The sequence below is a fragment of the Dipodomys spectabilis genome, unplaced genomic scaffold (genome assembly GCF_019054845.1).
Source record: "Dipodomys spectabilis isolate Male_0828 unplaced genomic scaffold, ASM1905484v1 ptg000024l, whole genome shotgun sequence".
Classification (NCBI taxonomy): Eukaryota; Metazoa; Chordata; class Mammalia; order Rodentia; family Heteromyidae; genus Dipodomys; species Dipodomys spectabilis.
In genome coordinates, this window is record NW_024870701.1 from 33,304,318 (window position 1) to 33,326,858 (window position 22,541).

Sequence of the window (22,541 nt, forward strand, 5' to 3'; positions counted from 1 at the left end):
GGCTTCCTTTCAAATGAAATTAAGCTCAGGTACAGTGGAAACTCTACACACAAGAGTACTGGCATTGTTTTCCTGGCTCAAAGAAGACAAGTTTCAATTTCATCGTCTTGTAACACTGATAATGGGATGTTGTGGCCGGCAGAATTGGCAGATCACCTAGGTTTTTCTAAATGCGTGTAAATATGTATTCCCACTCACATACATCCCCACATAATTTGCTCTTTGAAACTGAACACAACTCTTCTGTGGGATAATAATTCGGGTTATGTGCACGCAAGGTCTTATATAGCAAATGTGCTCTGTAAGGGTTACATCATTCAGTCTTCCTAGATCAGAGAACAATGGCTTCCTCCAGGGAAGTGAGCCAGAGTGGGATACTGAGATTTCTTTTCTTTTTCACTTTCTGCACACTTTGTGGACATTAAGCAATCAATCTGATCTAAAATAAAACACGCTGGAATGCCTTCTATGCTAGGGAGTCTCCACTGCGGCTCCAGTCAGATTATTGTCTTCAGAGTCAAGCAAACAGGAGGGGGCCTTTTTAGGAGGTAATGGTGACTTTTTTTTCCCCTAGTCCTTCCATTTTGTCGTTTCCAGTGTCAGCACAATTAGCTTGACATGGAGGGTTTCTGTGCGTGTGTGTGTGTGTGTGTGTGAGAGAGAGAGAGAGAGAGAGAGAGAAACCCTTTCAATGGAGGGCAACATAGGGACCAGGAACCCAGGTTGGAAAATAACATGACTTCATCAGGAATGGAAATATTGTTGCAGTATTCTCCCCCCCCCCCTCCGGTCCTCAGCTCCACCCAGACCTGAGCTCCACCCGGCCCCGGAGTTCCCGCCACATAGCTGGCCACTCCCTCTCCCTGCGCCAGGACCTGGCTACGGGCCCCAGAGCTACCCATCTGGGTAGGGGCAGACGCCATATTGCTCCCTCTCTCGGGGAGCTATGGCCCCTCTAATAAACCTTATAGTAATCTCTCTCCTGTGCCTGCCTGCCTGCCTGCGTGTGGCCCCCTGGGATGGCCGGGATGGATCCCAACAAAATACATTGTCTCAATCTCCACTGGATTGTGATTATAACCCTTCAGTGGCCTTCCACGTGTGCGCTTCAGTGTTTTGTAAACCATGGCCACCTGCTGTATGTATAGAATGTGCTGGTTACATTTTGTACAACATCTTCTTTCTAGAATGTAAAGATCCAGCGATTACATCTTGTTTACTCAATATCATTCCTCCATTAAAAAAACACAAAAATCCACCCCCCTCCACCAACCCCTCCATGAACTGAACATGCCATGTTTCAATCTGGCCCCAGTGGCTTTTTCTCTGCAAGCAAAACGTGTGTCTTTTCCACTAGGGCTTTCTCACTCCACCCCAGGGGTGTCTTCTATTCTTTTGTGGCTCAGTTTAAGGCGAAAAAGGCCTCCAAAACCCACTAAACTAACCCGAGGAGAACCCTGGCTTCCACCTCCAGGGAGAATTTCCGAGTTAATTCATCTGAAGATAGCGTGCTCTCTTCTTCTTACTTATTTGCCACCATTACGAGGAGGACAGAACACCACGTTGGCTTCCAGATCCTGGGTCTTTTGCAACCAACCCCGTCTCTGGCGAGGCCTTGCTTCCTTCCACTCGAGTAAGTTGCGGCTTGGGGCCATGGAAAGGACCGGGTGAGAGTCAGAAATGTCGTTTGAAAAGAAAAAAAACCCCATCCACAACAACAACAAAAAGCAGCAGCAGCAGCAGCCGCCGCAGCCGCCTTTCCCTCGGCCCCCCTTACCACCACCCGCACCAGCACCGCAACGCCCGGCTCTGATCTCCCCGGGCGGGCCGAGCCGCGCTTCCCGCAGCCCCGTGAGGGCGAGACCCGGCGGGTCTGCGGGGCGCCGCTCCGCCGCCCGCCGCGGGGCTCCCGAATCTCCCTTCCCCCGCGGCCGCCCCCTCCCCCTCGCCCGCGCTCCCTTTTGTTCGCTCGCCGCCGGGCCCCGGCCTCGGCGCCCCCCCCCCCCCGACCCCCAGTCCGAGCCGCCGCCGCCCTCGCCCGGGCCCGCACCCCCAGCCCTAGGCCCCGGCGTGGCGGGCGGGCCGCTGCCGCCGCCGCGCGGCCTAGAGCGCGCGGGGCCCGGGGAGCGCGGGGCCGGCCGGGCGCACGGCGAGGCCGCGGTGGCGGCCCGGGAGTCCGGGGAGGCGGCGGTGGCGGTGGCGAGGCCGCTCCACCGCACACGCACACACAGACCCGGCCGCGGGAATGCAGACGACACGCCCGTAACATGGAAGCCGCCGCCGCCGCCGCCGCCGCTCCGACGACAGCAGCAGCAGCAGCAGCAGCAGCCACAGCAGCAGCCGCCGGCGGCGCCGCGCGGAACAAAGGTCATCCGAGCTGCGGCCCAGACGCCCGGGCTTGACCGCTGCCGAGGCCGACCCGGGCCCGGGGGTGGGTGTGCGCCTCCGGGCTGAGCGCGTGGGGGGGCGGCCGGGGGGGTCGGCCAGGCCGAGCGAGGGGCGCGGGCGGACACCCGGGGAGCAGCCGGGGCGCCGGCCCCGCGTGCCACCCCCAGCCGACCGGGGCGAGCGCGAGGCGCAGGCCCCGGGGCCTGGCTGCGGTGGCTTGGCCCACCCTCGCCTCGGGGACGCTTGGCCTTCGCGCCCCACCACCTTCCGTGGAGGCGGGGGGGGGGGGTGTCCGGGCCAGAGCTGGCGGTGCTAGGCCCCACCGGCTCGAGAGAGAAAGGGGGGGGCACGTGAGCGCAGCCGGCCCTTCTTCTCCCCCCTCCATGGCTGGCTGGGCTGAGCTGAGTCTCCCAAGGCCTCTGTGGCCCCTCTTCACGTGCCCCCCCCCCCCGCCCGTCGTCCCCAGTCATCCCCGAGGTGTGCCACCCCGAGGTGAAGGCATTGGGACTTCTCCCCCCAGGTGCTTGAAAGAAGAGAAGGTTGGAGAAGGAGGAGGAGGAGGAGACTTGGGGGGGCTGCTGGTGCTGCTGCTGCTGCTGCTGGTGGTGGTGGTGGTGACAGGGCTGGGAGAGAAGAGAGGGACGGAAGGGAGGAGGGGGCTGGGTGGGGTGGGGGTGACAGGCAGAGAGGAGCCTGGTCAACAAGCCAGCACCACTCTGCTAGGAGGCCAGGCCGGCTCCTACAGCCGACGCATCCTGTGTGAGGAGACACACATAGATTGCTTTCTTGGGGGCTCTTTGTCAAGCCACCAACACTGAGAACACACACTGACACACACGTACACAAAGATCTGAGCCAGGTTGTGGGAGGTAAGTGGGGGAAGGAGAAGGAGGGGGAAAACAGTGGCTGCGGTGGGCTTTGGGGTGGTCAGGGACGGGGGGATGAGCCCTGAGGGGCCCGTGGAGTGCTTGTGAGGTGAACATTTCCAAGGCTGTGTGCTTGTGGGGGGGATGGGGGGGGGGACGACACACAGGATGACCTTCCCCTCCTCAGGAAGGCCTAGAAGGGAGAGGCAGCCCCCAGCGAGGTCCCCCCATGCTGATGATTTTCAGAGACTTGTTGGCAACTCAGGGAGGGTTGCCATAGCTTTTTTATGTAGGGTGACCAGAACCGGCTGAAACTGGTTTGAGGCAGATCAGCTCCTGAACACAATGCAGTCACTGAGCTACTACAGTGGGATAGCAGCTTCCTCCCTTCATGGCAGCCAAAAGCAGAGGAGCTTGCAGGAAGGTGCCATCCCTACACAGTATGTGAATGCACACTTAGACACCACACAGCACTGGTACGTGACTAATGGAACCCTAAAAAGATCCTGTGTAGAGACGATGGGGAAAAAAAAGGTGCAGGTTTGCAAGGTCTGAGATGACTTGGGCTTTTCCTGCCTTTTTCTTTTTGCTTAAGGGATGGACAAGGAGCTGAGATTTATGACCCTTATTAAAGAAAAAAAAAAGGTGCCTTGCTAGGGTGGGGACACTTGGTTTGTGCAGTCTCTCTCCCTCTCCCTCTCTCTCTCTCTTTCTCTTTCTCTCTCTCTCTCTGTGCTTTTTTTTTTTTAAACAAAACAAAACCAGGATGAACTGATGGATTCGTAATGGTAGTTTGTTTGTTGCTGGAGAATGCTACTTTGCATGCTTTTTTTCTCTTGCAGGGTATGTTCTGTTTTGTGCTTTTCCTTTTAGAAGCTCCTAAAGGGTGTTGGGGATACTTCTGACTATTATGAAGGCCAAAAGGTAACAGTATTGTTCTAGGAAATGAGCAGAAATGCAATCCAGTGATGCTGTTAGCCATACATGCTGTCTTTTTTTTTTTTTTTTCCTTGTAGGCCTGTTGACTGGGGCTGCTTTTAACCCTTTCCTATTTGCAGAGAATGCAGCCGTGTGACAGTAACTGAACACTGGCCCAAAGTCTTTCCCAAAGGTCAAGGTTCACAAGGTGAGAGATGCTATTTTTAGCATGAATTTAAATATTAATTTGCAGATCCATTCAGACACAGACTGACAGTGCATTGGTATCCTGGAAGTGAATGGGGTTCGGTGTGGAGAAGAAATTCTCTTAATGTTGTCTGTGTTTAAGTGGGATTTGAGTGGCTTTTTGATGGTATTGCTACCAAGGTGAAATCTGAATGCCTTCATTAAATCGCATGTGCCTGGGCATTTGAAACTTCAGGCCTGGAAAGAGGCTTGTTTAGAGAATGGTAGGCGGCTGGGCCTTGTGAGAATGTGCTGGTTTGCATACGACTGAAGCAATACACATGGACCATTCTCCCCATGTTTGAAAGAAAACGTGAAGAAGGGCTTTACCAAATTGAGGCAGCCTAGCTACCTTTTTGTAGGATTTGAGGAGCCTGGAGGTAAACTCGTCTTTTGTTCATTCATCACTTTTTTTTTTAAACCTTTTTCTCTCTGTTAACTTGAAAGGTTTTTCACTTGAGTCAAGTGGTGGAATGTCTTTTATTGATTTTGGGGGCTGTCGACGGTGAGTTCTTCATCGGATTATTTGTAACATACATTTTAATGTGGAATACTAATGGAAGACCAGGAGGAAGGAAACCGGGGAGTCTGGTTTCATCTCAGCAAAGATATCTCTCAATTCACAGCTTTACTGTAATGGGTAGTAGAAAATGTCTTAATGCTTTCAAAAGACTGCAGTTAGATTTGAGCTGGCATTTTTGTGCACCTTCCCAAACCAGAGGTTGGAGAGGGAGAGGAGAAAGCAGAGAGGAGGGTAGCAGAGTGAATTCAGAACAAAGGCTGGGGGAGCTTCCAGAGGAACATGAAACAATTTGCCTTGGGGGTTCCTTGTGAAAAGAAAGACAACTTCCCCAAACAGGAAACCTGTCTCTCCAGACTCTGATCCCACTTGAGCTCAGCCACAGAACTTGTTCTGCCCTTCTGCTGGTTTGGTTAAAAGTATAGTCAAGAGGTGCCCATAGGAGACGTGATTGCAAGTACATTTCTCCCTCACTTTGAAGTGGGTTATTTTGTGCCTCTCTGGGCTCAGCAAAATAGTCTTTTCAAAATGTCGTGGATCTCAGAATTGGTTAAGTCCTGTGCTGGCAGTTGGTGGGCAGTCTAGCTGCAGTGAAGGGTGTTAAGTATGCAGGGTTTTTTTTAATTATTGAAATGTTTTTCATTTGCCTGTAGTAATCCACTGGTAAAAGGGGGACAAGAGTACGTTGGTTAGCTTGGAAGACTTTGGGCAGTATTTAATGGAGATAAATGTAATCTCGGGTGGATGTACCAGCAAATAGCTTAGACGATGGAACAAAATTCTTTGCGAATCACTGGGTTAAAATTGGTTTTCAGTTCTATCTTATTTCCAACTGCCAGAGGTTCTGTGGATGACTGGGGCAGAAATATGCTTGCAAAGCAGATCGGAACCTATGTTGCATGATATGCTGTTTCGGCATTTCTGGTGCCAACTAAAACTCAGATGGCTAATATGATAAACCTTAATTAGCTTAATACAATAAGCTGTTTTACCATTCAGTCCTTCGTTCCTGTGTTTCTAGAGCTGGGGATTTTTTATTTAACTTGGACAACTTGCCTCTTGCAATGACTATTTCTTAAGAATATGTTAAAAAAAAAAAAACCAAAACAAAACAAAACCTTTTTTAGGTACTTCATGTCATGGAATGTTCTGGCTTACTTGCCTGATGGTTTTTAGCTTTGTTAACCCCCCCCCCCCCCCCCCCCACTAAGTCTCCTGAAAATAGCATTTGTTTTACATCCAGGCCAGTCTTTCCAGCTGCAAATGCTGCTTAAGGTTGGAGAGCTGGTTCCCCCGGGCAGCAATCATGAGCTCATCTTGGATTGGAGCTGGCCTCAGGTGTTGATCTCACGCTGGGCTCTAACAATGCAGCAGGCCCTGGGCTCTGGGGAGCGGGACCTGAGAATTCTGGAGAATATGCAAGGGCTTGTTCCTTCCTGGGCAAACCGGGAGAGCCGGGAGAGCCAAGAGGCAAGGCCAGCCCAGGCACCCACACTTGGGGCGGGGCCTGCACTGGAGTCTGAGCCTGGCGCCTGCTTGGAATTGCCTGTGGCTGTCTCCTGGGTGGACGACCCGCGGGCCTTCCCTCTGCAAGCTGGAATGTGTGGGTTTGGCCCAGGGTACACTGGAAAGAAAGTGTAACTGGCTCAAGTGTTGAACACTTCTTGTTTTTATCCTTTGCCTGAAATGTAGTCATATTTTCCGTGTTCAGGAACACTAGATCCAGGCTTTTATAGCTTTCAGCCTCACCTGGTTCAGGAGTGTACCCTTACTCCTCCCCCACCCCTTTCCCTTTCGACTTCTATTTACTTTAAAATCAGAATCTTACTATGCAGCCAGGCTGGCTTTGAACTCACGAGCCTCCCACGTATCTCCCAAGTGCTGGAATTATAGGCATGTGCCATTACTTCTGGTCACTTTTTTTTTTTTTTTTTGTCGGTCGTGGGGCTTGAACTCTGGGCCTGGGCGTTGTCCCTCAGCTCTTCAACTCAAGGTGAGCGCTCTACCACTTGAGCTACAGCACCACTTCCGTGGTCACTTATTTTTTTAAACGAAGGTCTAGGGAAGAGGTAGGTGGCATAAATACAACTTTTTGCATATACTTTGGGACAGGGTGATTTAGGAGCCTCGTTTTTCCATTCCCCTATACTTCTTCCTTTGAGCTTTCCTAGGAGCATAGGTTATTTTTATGGCTTTCAAATAGTGCCTTTCTCTATCCCATGTGCCCTGCTGGTGCAGAGGTGGCCCAGATGTGAAGCCTGGGAAGAGGAGACAGTACTAGGGAGACTGGAAGGACTTGAAGAATCCTTGGGGCTGTCCTTTCCTTACTTTCCTAAAAGCTCCTATTCCATGAATCTTGGAAAAGGAGAACAGCAGAAAGACACATCTTTGTGTTAATAAGGATGGTCTTCCTCCTCCCCTCCCCCACGGCTGTGCTGGTTAGAGGGGTTTGAACCCAGGGCCTCATGCTCCCTTGTTTATCCTTCTAGGCTGATGCTTTATCACGTCATCCATACTCTCTCCATTTCCCTCTAGGGCTGTTATTCTTCTGTTTATTTTTGTTTTGGCTGAGCCCTGGGCTTGAACTCAGGAACCTGAGTGGTGTTCCTGAGTTTTTCCCTTTCTGTTGGTTGTGGGATTTGAACTCAAGACGTGGGCACTGCCCCTGAGCTTTTTTGCTCAAGGCTAGTGCTCTTCCACTTTGAGCCACAGCGCCACTTCCAGTTTAATTGGAAATAAGAGTCTCATGGACTTTCTTGCCCAGGTTGGTTTTGTACTGCGGATCTTCAGATCTCAGCCTCCTGAGTTGCTAGAGTTGTATGGACGTGAACTATTGGCACATTAAAAAAAAAATCACTGAGTAGTATTCCACTGTATGGATGTACCACAATTTGTTTATCTGCTTACTGGTTGAAAGACTTTAGGGTTGTTCCCCTTTCTTGTTGATTGTGATGAAAGGTCTTCACTTCTCTGGGAAAATAGGGCACTTGCCAGGTCCTATGGTCTGTACATGGGAATGAGAAGTTTGAATGAAACAAACTGAGCTCATTGTAACAGCGTGGAACGATGTGACTTTGGCACACCCGTGAACACTGTGGACACTGAGGGATGATCATGATAATACAGCTCTTTAATGGGATGACATGCTTTATAGCCCTGAACTAATCGGAATTAGCCAAAATGGAAACAAAAACCTGCAAGTTGTAAAATATCCTTTATTTCCTCCAGCTATTTTTAATGTCTTCAGAACCATTTGGCTGTTTAAGTTTTCACATTTGTCTTCAGGTTCAGTTAAACAGCACCCAATAATAGAGCTGAAATTTTGGAAAATGATACCGGAGATCTTTGTTGAAATAAATCATAGTTGTGTGTAAATAACCTCTTCATTATAGTTTGATTTATTGACTGCCAAAATATTGGTGACACTCTACTTACTCTTTGAAGTTCTTATTCAGCTTTAATACCTTGTAAGGGAGTAAATATAGCAAAGCAAAGCAACTAAAATAGGGGCACTGGAGTTCGCAAGCAGATTATTAGCATTGAAAAGGATAAAATAGCTGGGGGCTGGGCGCTCACACCTGAGATCTGAGGATGGTGGTTCAAAGCCAGTCCAGGCAGGAAAGACTGTGAGACTTTTATCTCCAATTAAACCACCAGAAAACCAGAACTGAAGCTGTGGCTCAAGTGGTAGAGTGCTAGTCTTGAGCAAAAAAGCACAGTGCCCATGCCCTGAGTTCAAGCTACAGGACTGGCGCGCGCACACACACACACACACACACACACACACACACACACACACACACACACACACACACACACACACACACGAAAGGATAAAATAGCTTTCAGGATGGGAGAGAACCAGTAGGCAGAGGTCATGGTGGAGGACAGTGGTGAGCTGGGTTAATTCAGGGATTCTTTCAGCTGTTCACTCCATACTTATTGTTTCCTGAGCCCCCAGCATTGTGTTAGTTAGGTCTTGTGAATGCACAAGGCAAAGGAAACCAGAGAGAAAAATCCAGTGGGAAGTAGACTAGAGAAGCTATGAGAGGAATGCAAATGGCCTTATAATGCCAAGGGTCGCGAGGGGAGCCCCTGAAGAAGTGGCCTCTGAGCCAAACCTGGAAAGCCCTGAGTGAGAATGTAAGGCATGGTGCCCGGCAGGCCACCCAGGCTGAGGGGAGAGAGCGTGCAGGGCTGGAGTAGGGGTATGAAGGCACAGAGAACATGTAAGAAGCCAGGTTGGTACCTCTAGGCATCAGGCAAGGCCAAACTGCTGCAGGTCTTAGTACACTGCAGTGTAAACTTCTGTGGCCAGCATTGGCAGAAAGACTTGCCTGTCACCACAAAGGTCCCGTGGCAGTCTCTGGGTGGGAGTGGGGGGGTGGGATGGCGGCAGGGAGGATGAGTGTGTTCCCTGTAACAGTTCAGAGGAGAAAACCTGAGGGATATGTGGCTGTAGGGTTGGAACAGTAGGTAGTGGTTGGGCAGAGGGCCAGGTGTTGATAGGGTGCCCGTGAGTGGCCATCTGGGTCCCTTGGTTCTTTCTGTCTTGATGGCAAACCAGGAGAGATTTGGGAATGGTCTGGGAGGGGAGGTCAGGTTTGGGCTCAGTGGCTCAGTCTGGACGTTAGGAGGGTGTTTAGGCTGAAGGTCTAGGTTGGGAGGCCAGAACTGTCACTTTCCTCCACAGGACATGTTCCAAAAATGCCATTGGGCATCTGAAATGGTGCAGGGTACATAGTACTGAGCTCAGTGTGCACAGTACTGAGTAGATAGTACATAGTACTGAGCTCTGTGTACTGTTTTCTGTACATGCCTACCTGTGATAATATGTATGTTAGATACAGTATGAGAATAACAATAGCTAGTACTAGAACAGAACAATTATAACACTATAGTTATTTGAAACTTACAACTCATTTCTGGAAGTTTCCACTTAACTTTTCTAACTGCTGTTGATCCCAGGGGACTGGAAAATGAAGTCACAGATAAGCGGAGACTGCCTTAGTATAGAACTGAGGGGTGAGAAGAAGAAAGGCTAAAAAGGATTGAGTTAGGGGTCCTGGGAGGTAATGGTTTACATAGTGAAAGCCTATTAATAAGGAGGGAACTTAAAATGTATGCACCAGAAATTGTGGGAGGGCAAAAGTTTTTAGTGATAGAGTGCTTGCTCGTACAGGATATGCTCTGGGTTTGGTCTGTCTGCAGACCAACATTTCCAGAAAGGTTGAAAATAGTGTCCAAAGCTAACACCTATGGACATGCAATGTGGGAGTGATCCTTTGCTAATGAGATCACACAATGTCAATGCGATGAGATGCGCACCCTACAGGTATCCCCTATGGTACCAGTAGGGAAACTGAGTCAGGGGCCTTGGCTAACATTTCCCAGATCATAAATGGTGATTGAGGAGGACTGGAAGTATGGGTCAGGTCACTCACCTAGGGGTTCAGCACTAGGGCTGTAGGGAAAAGGATGGACCCCGGGAGTTAGCAGGTGTCAAGCAACAGATACTAATAGTGCTCAGATGAGGTGAGGCCTGGTTCCTGGGCCTGTGTAATGGTGAGGTTTGAGGTCCACCATCTTCATGTTTAGCCAGATCTCCCAGACTACCCTACAGAGGAGAATCTGCTGTCGGTAACAGAGCTCTAGCAATAGCATGTTGAACAATTTATGAAAATTCCCCCTTCCCCCTGCCCTCCAATGTCAAGGTTTGAACTCAAGAGGCTTGCTTTGGGCTGGCTTTGAACCTCAGTCTTCTAGATCTCAGCTTCTTCAGTTTCTAGGGTTACTGGTCTGAGCTACTGGCCTGTCAAGACTTTAACAGTTTTCCAGAGCACAAGGGTACAGGCACAGAATAAAAGCAAGGATTCTTCCTTTTGTCTTATGTGCTCTTTGAAAAAGAGAAGAAAAGTGAAATACACTGGAAGTCATGCTGAGAAAAATCCAATAATAAATAAACACAGTTTAGGGAATTATTTGAATCATCTCTAGGCCAGAAGTTCTAAATTCTGGCTGTCTTAGACCTCAGGGGATGGAAGTAAATTTGGTTTAATCTACATCTGGAGACTGAAATAAGTAATTGTAGACAAACTGTAAGGGCTTTTTTTTTTTTTTTTTTAACTGTCCCATGTATTCTCTACTGAGGAGCTTCTACTCAGTGGTTGTAGGCCCCCAAATGCTATTTTCATGTTGTTTTCTTTTCCATTATTACAACTTCATATAGTTAGAGCTTCTAAGCATTACGAATGACCTGTAGAGACCTAAAGACAATTTGATTGTACAGTTCTCAGTTCAGCCTTTTCTTTTTGGGATACAAACTTGTTTTTGAGGCTGATACTTAGGGTTAACAATGATTGTTGCTTTTATAATTTTCTTTTGAACAGGTTTTTTTTTTCCCCCCACCTGGAGATCTAAGTACTAAGAATTAGATTGTTGAAAACTTTTTTTTGCTCAAGGTTAGTGATCTAACACCTTGAACAACAGCTTTACTTCTGTTTTCTGGTAGTCAATTAATTGGAGATCGGAATCTCACAGACTTTCCTGCCCAGGCTGGCTTTGAACTCTGATCCTCAGATCTCAGCCTCTTGAGTAGCTAGGATTATAGACATGAGCCCCCAGTGCCCGGTGGTTGAAAATTTCAATAGGTGGAAAGTTTAACCCAGCCTGGAGGTGTCTTATGCCTGTTATCCTAGCTACTCAGTAGGCTGAGATCTGAGAATCATGACTCAAAACCAATCTGGGCAGGACTGAGACTTTTTTTTTGGTAGGTCACAGGGCCTGAACTCAGGGCCTGGGTGTTGTATCTGAGCCTTTTTTGATCAAGGCTAGCACCCTATCACTTTGAGTCTCAGCTCTACTTGTTTTTTGGGGGTGGTTAATTGGAGATAAGAGTCATGGATTTTCCTGCCCAGGCTGGTTTGGAACCATGATCTTTAGATCTCAGCTTCCTGAGTAGCTAGGATTACAGGTATGAGAGCTACCAGTGTCGCAGCTCTGTGAGACTCTTACTTCCAATTAACCACCAGAAAACTGGAAATGGTGCTGTGGCTCAAAGTGATTGAGCTCTAGTCTTGAGAGACAGTGCCTGACCCTGAGTTCAAGTCCCACTACTGGCCAGAAAAAAAAAAAAAGGTCAACGCTCCTGTTTTAAAGTCTCACATAGCTGAAAATAATTCAGATCTTTGAAGTTATCACCTCATTTTCTAGAGTGAACCCAAATTGTAGGGAAAGGCTCATCAGGAAACCAGCAGCTGGTCAGGTAGTAAAATCCTGAAAGCAGCCAAACTCCTTATTCTGGCCCATCCGCCATGCTCTTTTCTCTGCCTTCCATTTATTCTGTGTTTTGATGATAAATAATCTCACTCATGTTTATAATCCTGAATTCATGGGTTAATCAAATTAAACGTCTCATAAGCTGACCTTTAACAGTTGGGCTGGTTTTCTATAGCAGGAAGGGAGAAGAGGTCTCAAATGGTGATGCTCAGCACTTGGCCAACCCTGGGTGATAAGGCCATGCAGATGTGTAGGGCTGTGTCAGGTTCCTCATGACATGGTTCTGTGTGCTGACCCCTAGTGATACACACGTGTGTTCTGCCTGTTACTATTGTGAATGTGGCTCTAGCGGTGGGACCTGGAGCAAATGACTTACATTCCAAATCATGCTCTTCTTGCGGGTGGTTGTGAGGATTGAATGTATACACAGTGCTGTAAGTCTTTCATATAATTGTCGCTGTTATTCTGTTTCCTGGTCTCCTTGTTTAGGGAAAAGGACATTTTCTGTGCTGTTTTGGGGGTGGTGGTGGTGGTGGTGATGGTTGGTCTTGGATCTCCTCTCCAACCTCATTTCATTTGCAAGTAGATGTTTTTGACCATGAAAACACACAGTGTGTCACCTGCCTGTGTCCAAGGCTTCAGCTACAGTTTCCCTGTACCTGGATAAAAGTGGGTGAAATGGCTGGGTACTGGTGGCTCATGCCTTTAATCCTAGCTACTCAGAGGCTGAGATCTAGGGATTGTGGTTCAAAGCCAGCCCTAGCAGCAAAGTTCTTTAGACTTCTCCAGTTAACCAACAAAAAAGCCAGAAGTGGAGTTGTGGCTCAAGTGGTAAAATGATAGTCTTGAGCATAAAAGCCCAAGGACTGCCCAAGTTCAAACCCTAGGACCCAATCCTCCACCCCCCCCCCCTCCCAAGGTGTGTGAAATGTAGGTAAAAGGGTAGTATACATGTTCCTACTTGGTTGTAGTTTCATTTGTAGTTGGACGTCTTGCTCAGATTTTCTAATTATAATCTTGTACCTCAACTTTCCTGCTCATGGAAATAGTCCAATCAGGGCTAAGGTCATGGTTCCAGAGAACCTTAAATTCAAACTCAGGGAGAAACAAAAATTTAAAAAAAGGCAGCCCAATCAATGATTGACCATGGTCAAGATTGTATATTGTTGTCACTTCTCTTGACCAAAGTTTAAAACAGAATCAAAGTTAGCTGTGAAAATCTGCCAGGTTAGCAAATACCTTTCCTTTCATCCTACATTTATGTCCCAGTGACTGCACACTGGGATTTGGGTCTAACGGAAAGTTGAGTGGAGATGGCATTGACAGATCCATGAAAAGTTATTTTATTTTGGGAATTGCTGTGTCCAGTAGCCACTGGCCACCTATGGCCACTGAGCTCTTGAAATTTTGCTTAGTAAGATGCACACTCAGTTTTGAAGACTTAATAAAGAGGATATGAAATATATGATTGTATATTGAACTGAAGATTTTGGTTAAATACAATTATTATTTATTTTTTGTCCATACTGGGCATTATCCCTGAGCCTCTTTGTGCTCAAGACTAGCGCTCTACCACTTGAGTCACAGTGCTACTTCTGGCTTTTTTGAGTTGTTTAATGGAGATAAGAGTCTCACAGGGACTATTCTGCCTAGGCTGGCTTTGAACTGTGATTCTCAGATCTCAACTTTCCAAGTAGCTAGGATAACAGGTGTGAGCCATTGGTGCCCAGCTTGTTACTATTTTTTTGATGTTAGGATTGAACACAGCTTGTTACTATTTTTTTGATATTAGGTTAGCACATTCTAAGCACATGTTCTACTGAGTTATGCCCCCAGCTTCATAATTAATCATTAAAATTTAATCATTCTCCTTTTTTTCCTCTAAATTATAATTTCTACAAAACTTAGAACTATAATTTTCATGTTTCTATTAGTGCTGGTCTGGAATAAGTCAAGCTGTATTTCTGTGTGCAGTAGTGTTCATATTTAGTGATGTTGTGGATCTCTCCCTTAGGTTAGATAAGGTAATAACTGTGTTCGAGAGCTAGGTGCTAGAGGCTCACACAATGGAATCTTAGTTACTCAGGAGACTGTGATCTGAGGATCACAGTTTGAAGCTATCCAGGACAGAAAAGTCCTTAAGACTCTACCCTTCAGTTAACCACTACAGAGCCAGAAGTGGAGTCGGACTCAAGTGGTAGACACCAGCCTTGGGCAATGCTCAGATACTGAGCTTAAGTCCCAGTACGGGCACACAGAATCCGCTTCATGAGAGGAAAGTGGGAGCAGTGGCCAGCTCTTGGTGAGAAATGGTGAAAAATGAGAGCCCCACTATGAGTTGAAGGATGACTCAGCTACTTTGGGAAAACGGAGTTAGGGAAATGGGCTGCTTTTTGATTTCTGTGTTGTTAGGGCTCACAGCAAGCCAGGCAACTGCATAGCCTTATGGTCTTGTGCCAGGGAGATTAAGGCTCGGAGAGGTTAGGAGTATGCCAGGAACAAAATTAACTTGACAACCAGGCCCTTCTAATCTGAGCTCTATCTTTATCATTCTCATGCCAGGAGCCAAGATGGATGAACTCTTCACAATGTAGAAAATGTGAATCTGAAGCTGGTGGCTCATGCCTGTAATCCTATCTACTCAAGAGGCTGAGATCTGAGGATCGAGGTTTGAAGCTAGCCTTGGCAGGAAAGTCCATGATACTCTTAACCTCCAATAACCTACTCAGAGAAAGTCAGAAGTGGTGATGTGGCTCAAGTGGTAGAGCACTAGCCTTGAGTACTGAGGCTGAGGGATAGCACCCAGACCCTTGAGTTTAAGCCCTAAGGACTGCCAAACAACAACAACCAAACAAAACACCCCCCACCCCCGTGTGAATCTGCGCGCTCTCTCTCTCTCTCTCTCTTTCTCTCTTTCTCTCTGCCATTCCTGGGGCTTGAACTTGGCCTGGGCACTGTCCCTGAGCTTCTTTTACTCAAGGCTAGCATTCTACCACTTGAGCCACAGTGCCACTTCCGGCCTTTTCTGTTTATGTGGTATTGAGGAATCGAACCCAGGGCTTCATGCATGCTAGGCAAGCACTCTACCACTAAGGCACCTTCCCAGCCCCAATATGTTCTCTATAAAAAATGATTCAGAATCATAAAACCAGCATCTTGTTTTTAGTATTTGCTCTGTAAATGCATGGCTCATACTGGGTGTCTGAGCAATGTATTGGGCAAAGGCATCGAAGGAAGGAAACGTGACCAAGTGACTGGAGGAACTTTTCAGAGCTAATGCTAAGGGTCCCTCATGGGATCTAAATGTACAGGCGAGGCCTCTGTGACAAAGGTGTGTATCTGCGTCTGTGGTGGCTGCACAGGTGCACATGGTGTGCGACTGGGCCTGTTATAGTATGTATAGTATTTGGCAAAATGCTAGTCCGGTTTTCTGGTGAGTGTTAATTTTGGGGAAGATTAAACACATAGTTTAGTGTATGACAGCAATGAACAGGCTTTAATGGTTTTGATTTAGATGACTCAGAATTAAAACAGCATTTGTTCTCTGATCTTGAGCTGTTGGATATTGTTGACTCTGGTTGGGTTTTGAATTTAGCTGTCACGTCTGGTTACACAGGGCTCAGGTTTCAGGTCATTGAGGAGAGGAAAAACCTTGTCTGCATCTGTTTTGTTTCTTAGAAGACCTTGCTGGGCTGCCGGTCTCTACAGGCCACATTAGGATGTGCTTGACCATGCTCTGTGTGTTATTGGCTCTTCTGATGACGTCTGTCTTCTTACTGTCTGCACGGGTGCGTCAGTGTGTGCCTTACTTTCCTCCAGACCTCTGTGCTACAGTCTTGTCCCTGAGCTTGCTTGCTTTTTTTTTTTTTTTTTTGGTCAATCATGGGGTTTGAACTCAAGGCCTGGGCACTGCCCCTGAGCTCATTTGCTCAAGGCTAGTATTTGACCACTTTTGAGCCACAGCTCTACTTCCAGTTTTCGGTAGTTAATTGGAGATAAGAGTCACGTGGATATCCCTGCTGGGGCTGGCTTTGAACCCTGATCCTCAGCTCTCAGCCTCTTCCTACTGTTTTTTGAGGCAAGGATTGTACTGTGTATCTCAGGCTGGGCTTGAACTTCCTGTGTGTACCAGGTTAATCTCAAACACATTTCCTCTTAGTCCCCTGAGTGTTGGCTTTCAAAACATACATACTACTGCATCCAGCTGGATTTTTTTACCTTTTTTTTTGGCCAATAGTCTACCACTGAGTTATGCCTCCAGCCTGGTTTTTGGTTGGTCATTTTGGAGACAGAGTCTCATAGACTCTGTGTGGGGGCTGGCTTTGAACTGCTTTCCTTCAGAGCTCAGCTTCCTGAGTAGTTATAGGCTTACTGACATGAACCACTGGTTCCCTGATGAATTTTCAGACTTGGAAAGGGAAAAGCCGGGACTCAATTTATCTTACTCTGATTCCTGTGTTTCTGCCTGCTGCAGTGTGCTGTGGTTTAGAAGTGTCATTTCTGTAGCGGTGTGGTGGAGGCTCAAATGTCTTTGATGTTCAGAGCCACTGCTTTGAGGTCAACCAGTGTTTCTACTGTTGTCAAAACCTAGTGTGTTCCTTGCTTGCCTCAGGGCCCTGATGTGGCTGTGGCTCCTGAAAGCCCGTGCTATGCTAAGTAGCAGTTTCCCTATCTTACCAGACCTACCTATACCTGCTTGTGCGCATGTACCCTGTCTAAATACACAGAGCCTGTTTTTGGCAGTACTCACAGATATCCCGCTGAGATTTTGCTGTTGTTGTTATTTTGCCAGTCTTGAACTCCGGACCTGGGCATTTCCCCTGAGACTTTTTGCTCAAGGCACTCTACCACTTGAGCCATACTTCCGCTTCTGGCTTTTAAAATAATCTTGATATCATTAAAATTCAGCTTCTGAAGAAACCTTTCATTGCTGTCTTTCCTATTTGGTCGAGCATGTATGCTTTTTTTTTTGTATATATATATATATGTGTGTGTGTATATATATATATATCATCAACTTCAGGTTGATGTAGAGTTGGCCTGCGGGGAAAAGCATGTGGAGTTCCAGTTGTCAGGGAAACAAATGGGCAGGCAGTACTTTTCTTTAATCAAACTCCAAACTGAACCATTTTCCTAAAACTAGCTCTCAAAGAGTCATTACTTGACACTTACCTCCAGTATAAGCAAATATGGTGCTTTGTGAGAGCTCCAGCATCTGGGAGGTCTGGGCACTTGGAGCACAATTCACTCCATCAAAAGTTCAGAGGACTGTGAGAAAAGGAATCATGTGTATAGTGTGTGTGTGTGTGTGTGTGTGTGTGTGTGTGTGTGTGTGTGTGTGTGTGTGTGTGTGTGTGTGTGTGTTTAGCCCAATACTCCCAAATTCCTAGTCTGTAGAAGCCAGCCTTCTTTTTTTTTTTTTTTTTTTTTTTTTGATGGATAGTTTTAGTAACCAGAGACGCATGCCTGGGTAACAGCATTGGATGCTATTGGTTGTCTTTTTGTGTATCTCCTGGTCCTAGGGCTTGCACTCAGGGCCTGGGTACTATCCCTGAACTTTTGTGCTAAAGGCTAGCTATCTAACACTTAAGCCACAGCTCCACTTGTGGCTTTCAGTTTTTGGTGATTAATTGGAGATGAGTCACCAACTGTCCTGCTCAGGCTGGCTTTGAACCTTGATTCTTAGACACCAGCCTCTGAGTAGCTAGGATTACAGGCTTGAGCCACCAGTGTCTTTGAAGCTTCTGGAAGATGGAAGAGACTTACTTGTGAGGAATTCTTAGAGATTTCATGCCTCTCCTCTTCCTCCTGCTCCTCCTCCTCCTGCTCCTCCTTCTTCATATAACTGTGATTTTTGAAATGATGTAATTCATTCTCTTGATTTTTTAAAAAAATCTGTTTTCTATCTACTCTAGGATGAGGGCTGATAGATGAGTTTATTTTAAATATCAGCAGTGGTAGACTGGGAATGATAACTATGGGGTACTCTTAGTCATTTTTTACAGATGCAAATACAGTATTTCCATAATCAAAAAAAAGGTTTTTAGTGAATTTGGCAGCTACGCTTGATCTCAGTTGAAAGGTGGAGAAACGATTGGATTTACCATCTAGTGAGAATTAGCATGGTTTTGGTGTGGTTTTGGGGACTCAGAACTGTAGAGATAACTTGCAGGGAGCTATTTGTCTATGCTCTCTCCAGCTTGGAGGGAGAGGAGGATGGAATGGAGCAACGGAGCAATGGCTTGCCACCATACTGAGAAGCCAGTAGTGCATCATGATTTAGAATTCTGAGTTAGCACCCAATGCTGGTGGCTCATGCCTATAATCCTAGCTACTCAGGAGGCTGAGATCTGAGGATCTCAGTGAGAAGCCAGCTCAGGCATAAAAGTCTGTAAGATTATTAGCTCCACTAAACTGTCAATAGGTTGAAAGTGGAGCAGTGGCTCTAATGATAGAGCACTGGTCTTGAGCAAAACAAAAAGCTCAGGGCAGCACCCAAGCCCCGAGTTCAAGCCCCAGGACCAGCCAGTACACATACAAAAAAGAATGCACTTGAGACATATTCCCAGTCCAAACTTTTAAAATAAAGATGTCAGTGACTAACGATTAAAATATTTAAAAAAATAAAGGAAAACAAATGAGAAGGAACAGGAAAGATTGCTTCTGGTGGCCACAATGTAGGAACAGGCTTCTGAGCAGAATTTAGGACTTGGGTGCAGACATTTTAAAGGCTTATTCAGGTGACAAAGGGAAATTATTTTAAAGTTCTTTCTGTGCGCAAAATACTACTTCTAATTTAAGAAATCTATAATTTGCTTCAAACTAAAATTGTAGAGGTGATGCTAAAAAGCATGAATATTATAAAACACCAAAAGCATCCTTTTACAGAGTAAACAAGGTTACTTTTAAGCATTTTACTCTTTTGTTACTAGTATTTACATGAAAAGGTAGTATCTTAAGACATTTTGGAATTTATCAAATGTGATTTATTAAGAGAAAGGCAGTTTGTATCTAACAGTGAAGATATTTAGACTAGCCCACTTTAAGCAGTCTAAATGCATTTTCTGAGGTTAATGGAGACAGACTTTGCTTAGACCCATTCAATCTTTGTATAAATTCATTAGTACACTGCTAGCACAAGGGTATCCTATCTAGTGGGAAATGGAGCTTATACAAAAGTGTCTTGACACAATTGTCCTGACTGATGGTTTTGACTTTCTCTAATTTTGTAGTAAATTGAAAATTTGTAGTAAATTGAAACTTGGACCTGTTTCCTTTTTTGTATAGATAGGAGTTTGAAAAATGCAAATCTTATCTATCCATCTATTCATGCATCTGTGCATACATCCAGATGAGCTTTTTTGGGGGGTGCTGAGCCTCATGCATGCTAGGTTAACTCTCACAGAGGTTTATCCTCAACCCATATAACGGGGAAATGTTATATTTAGTTTTTTTTTTAACCAGTCCTGGGGCTTGAACTCGGGGCCTGGGCACTGCCCCTGAGCTTCATTTGCTCAAGGCTAGCATTCTACCACTTGAGCCCCAATGCTACTTCTGGCTTTTTCTGTTTATGTGGTTCTGAGGACTCGAACTTCATGCATGTTAGGCAAGCACTCTACCACTTTGCCGCTTCCCAGCCCTATATTTAATATTTTATGTAAAGAAATTTTTCTTTAAATAGAGTAAAAGCTCAAAGTACTGTGACAGTTCTCCCCTGCCTTTTTCTAAATAAAAGGCAAAAGGTGTCGTGTGCTCTTTATAAGCCTTTCTGTGAATCTTACATTAAAAATATGACCTAGTTTTTCCTTGATGGTCTTTTTTCATTGTTCCAGGTCAGTAGTTTATAGTGACTCTGCCTTTTAATGACAGCACAGTCAAAATCATAAAATAGATTGTACCAAAGACATCATAGATGTCTCTAACACTTCTGAAGTGTATACTGAAAAGTGGTTAAAATGGAGCTAGAGATGTAGCTCAGTGGTAGAGCACTTGCCTGGCGTGTACGAGTCCTAGGGTTCCATTTCCAGGACCACAAAAACTAAACCAAACCAGATGGTTAAAATGGTGAATTTTACCAAATTTTTTAAAAGAAATTGAGTAACTGATATAGTCATTTGTATAGCATAATCATTTTCTTTTTTTTTTTTTCTTTTTGCTTATGTGGTGCTGAGGAATCGAACCCAGGGCCTCAGAGGCATGCAAGGCAAGCGCTCTACCACTGAGCCATCTTCCCAGCCCCATAATCATTTTCTTATTGGTAAACATTTATATAATTCCTAACGTTTTACCTATGTTTTACAACCAACTGTTCCCCAAGTTCTTTTTTTTTTTTAAATTAATTTATTTTTGTCAGTTGTGGGGCTGGAACTCTGGGCTTAGGCTGTCCCTCAGCTCTTCAGCTCAAGGCTAGCACTCTACCACTTTAGCTACAGCGCCACTTCTGGTTTCGTGAGTGGTTTATTGGAGATAGGAGTCTCATGGACTTTCCTGCCCGGCTGGGGCTGGCTTTGAACCGCAATCCTCAGATCTCAGCCTCCTGAGCCACTGGCGCCTGACCCAAGTTCTTTTTTGCACATATGCCCTTGAATTGAGCAGACCTTCTTTTTTGGTTTAGAACCTTGTTCCTGTACCCTAAAATCAATGACATGTCATCCTGTTGTAGCAGATAGAATCCTTGCTCATTTTTCTTTTTTTTTTTCTTTTGGGTCGGTCCTGGGGCTTGAACTCTGGGCCTGGGCGCTGTCCCTCAGCTCTTCAGCTCAAGGCGAGCGCGCTCTACCACTTGAGCTACAGCGCCACTTCCGGTTTTCTGGTGGTTTATTGGAGATAGGAGTCTCACGGTCTTTCCTGCCCGGGCTGGCTTTGAACCGCGATCCTCAGATCTCAGCCTCCTGAGTAGCTAGGATTACAGGCGTGAGCCACCAGCGCCCTGCCCTTGCTCATTTTTCTTTGCGAGTAATTATAGAAAGTGCTTTCTTTTTCTTGTCTAGATTTTTTTTTTTGGGGGGTCCGGTCGTGGGGGTCTGAACCCTGGGCCTGGGCACTGTCCCTCAGCCCTTCAGCTTAAGGCTAATGCTCTACCACTTGAGCCACAGCGCCACTTCCAGCTTTTTCTGTTTATGTGGTGCTGAGGAATCGAACCTAGGGTTTTATGCTAGACAAGTGCTGTACCACTGAGCTACCTTCCCAGCCCTAGATTTTTTTTTTTTTTTTTTGCCGGTCCTGGGGCTTGAACTCAGGGCCTAGGCACTGTCCCTGAGTTTCTTTTGCTCAAGGCCCGCACTCTACCACTTGAGCCACAGTGCCACGTCTGGCTTTTTCTGTGCAGGTGATACTGAAGAATCAAACCCAGGCCTTCACACATGCTAGGCAAGCACTCTACCACTAACCTTCCCAGCCCTCTGTCTAGATTTTAAGAATTTGGGTTGGTGCTAGTGGCTCTTGTTTATAATCCTAGCTTCTCAGGAGGCTGAGATATGAAAGATGATTTTTTTTTTTGGCTGGTTGAGGAGCTTGAACTCTGGGCCTGGGCACTGTTCTGAGCTCTTCAGCTCAAGGCTAGCACTCTACCACTTGAGCCGTAGCACCCACTTCCAGCTTTTTCTGTGTATGTGGTGCTGAGGAATTGAACCCAGGGCCTCATACATGCAAGGCAAGCACTCTACCACTGAGCCACCTTCCCAGCTCCCGAAAGATCATGGTTTGAGGCCAGCCTGGGCAGAACATTCATAGACTGTATCTCTAAAATAAGCAGCAAAAAGCAGTGCTAGAGGCATGAGTCAAGTAATAAAACCACTAGCCAAGCAAACAAGGTGATTGAGCTTGAGTTCAAATCTAAGCACCTCCAAAAAATAAACATTTTCAGGTGTGGGAAGCTGTTGGAGAGAAACCACCCCATAGCAATCTCCTGGGTTGAGGATTTTCTTTCAGTAAACAGACCACTAACTCAATGGATACCTGCGTAAGTCCTGTGTACTTTTTTTTACTGATCCTATGCCAGTTCCCTATGGCTGTGCACAGCTCATGTCTAAACCAGGTGGGTGACCTGGTTCTCAATGGCTCCGGCAGGTGAAATGAAGGACAGGACATCCACCCCCCAGGTGGGGGGAGGTATATATATACACACACACACACGCACGCACGCACGCACGCACGCACGCACGTACGTACGTACTTGCGCGCACATGGTCAGATAACCAGCTGGGTCAGGTGACTTATTTCCTGTTACAGTAGGGCCAGGGGCCTTAGGCAAGGGCAGATGCCAGGCCTCTCCACCCATGCAGTGACCTTGTATTTAGCAAAATCTGAATTCTGAGTTTTGAGTT

The 22,541-nt window shown here is 46.5% G+C and overlaps 1 protein-coding gene across 3 annotated transcripts in view; it reads left to right on the plus strand.

The window, feature by feature from the left end:
* The first annotated feature begins 1,402 nt into the window (after positions 1-1,402).
* Positions 1,403-22,541, plus strand: part of Znf532 (zinc finger protein 532) — a 112,855-nt gene continuing 91,716 nt past the window's right edge. For 2 of the 3 annotated variants that reach the window (XM_042675174.1, XM_042675176.1), the window contains exons 1-2: positions 3,420-4,178; positions 4,313-4,380. In XM_042675174.1, the coding sequence (XP_042531108.1) occupies positions 4,165-4,178; positions 4,313-4,380 (82 nt within the window). In that variant the 5' untranslated portion in view covers positions 3,420-4,164. Of the gene's footprint in view, positions 1,634-3,419; positions 4,179-4,312; positions 4,381-22,541 lie in introns of those variants that run through there. The other variant, XM_042675175.1, reaches the window with a different exon arrangement.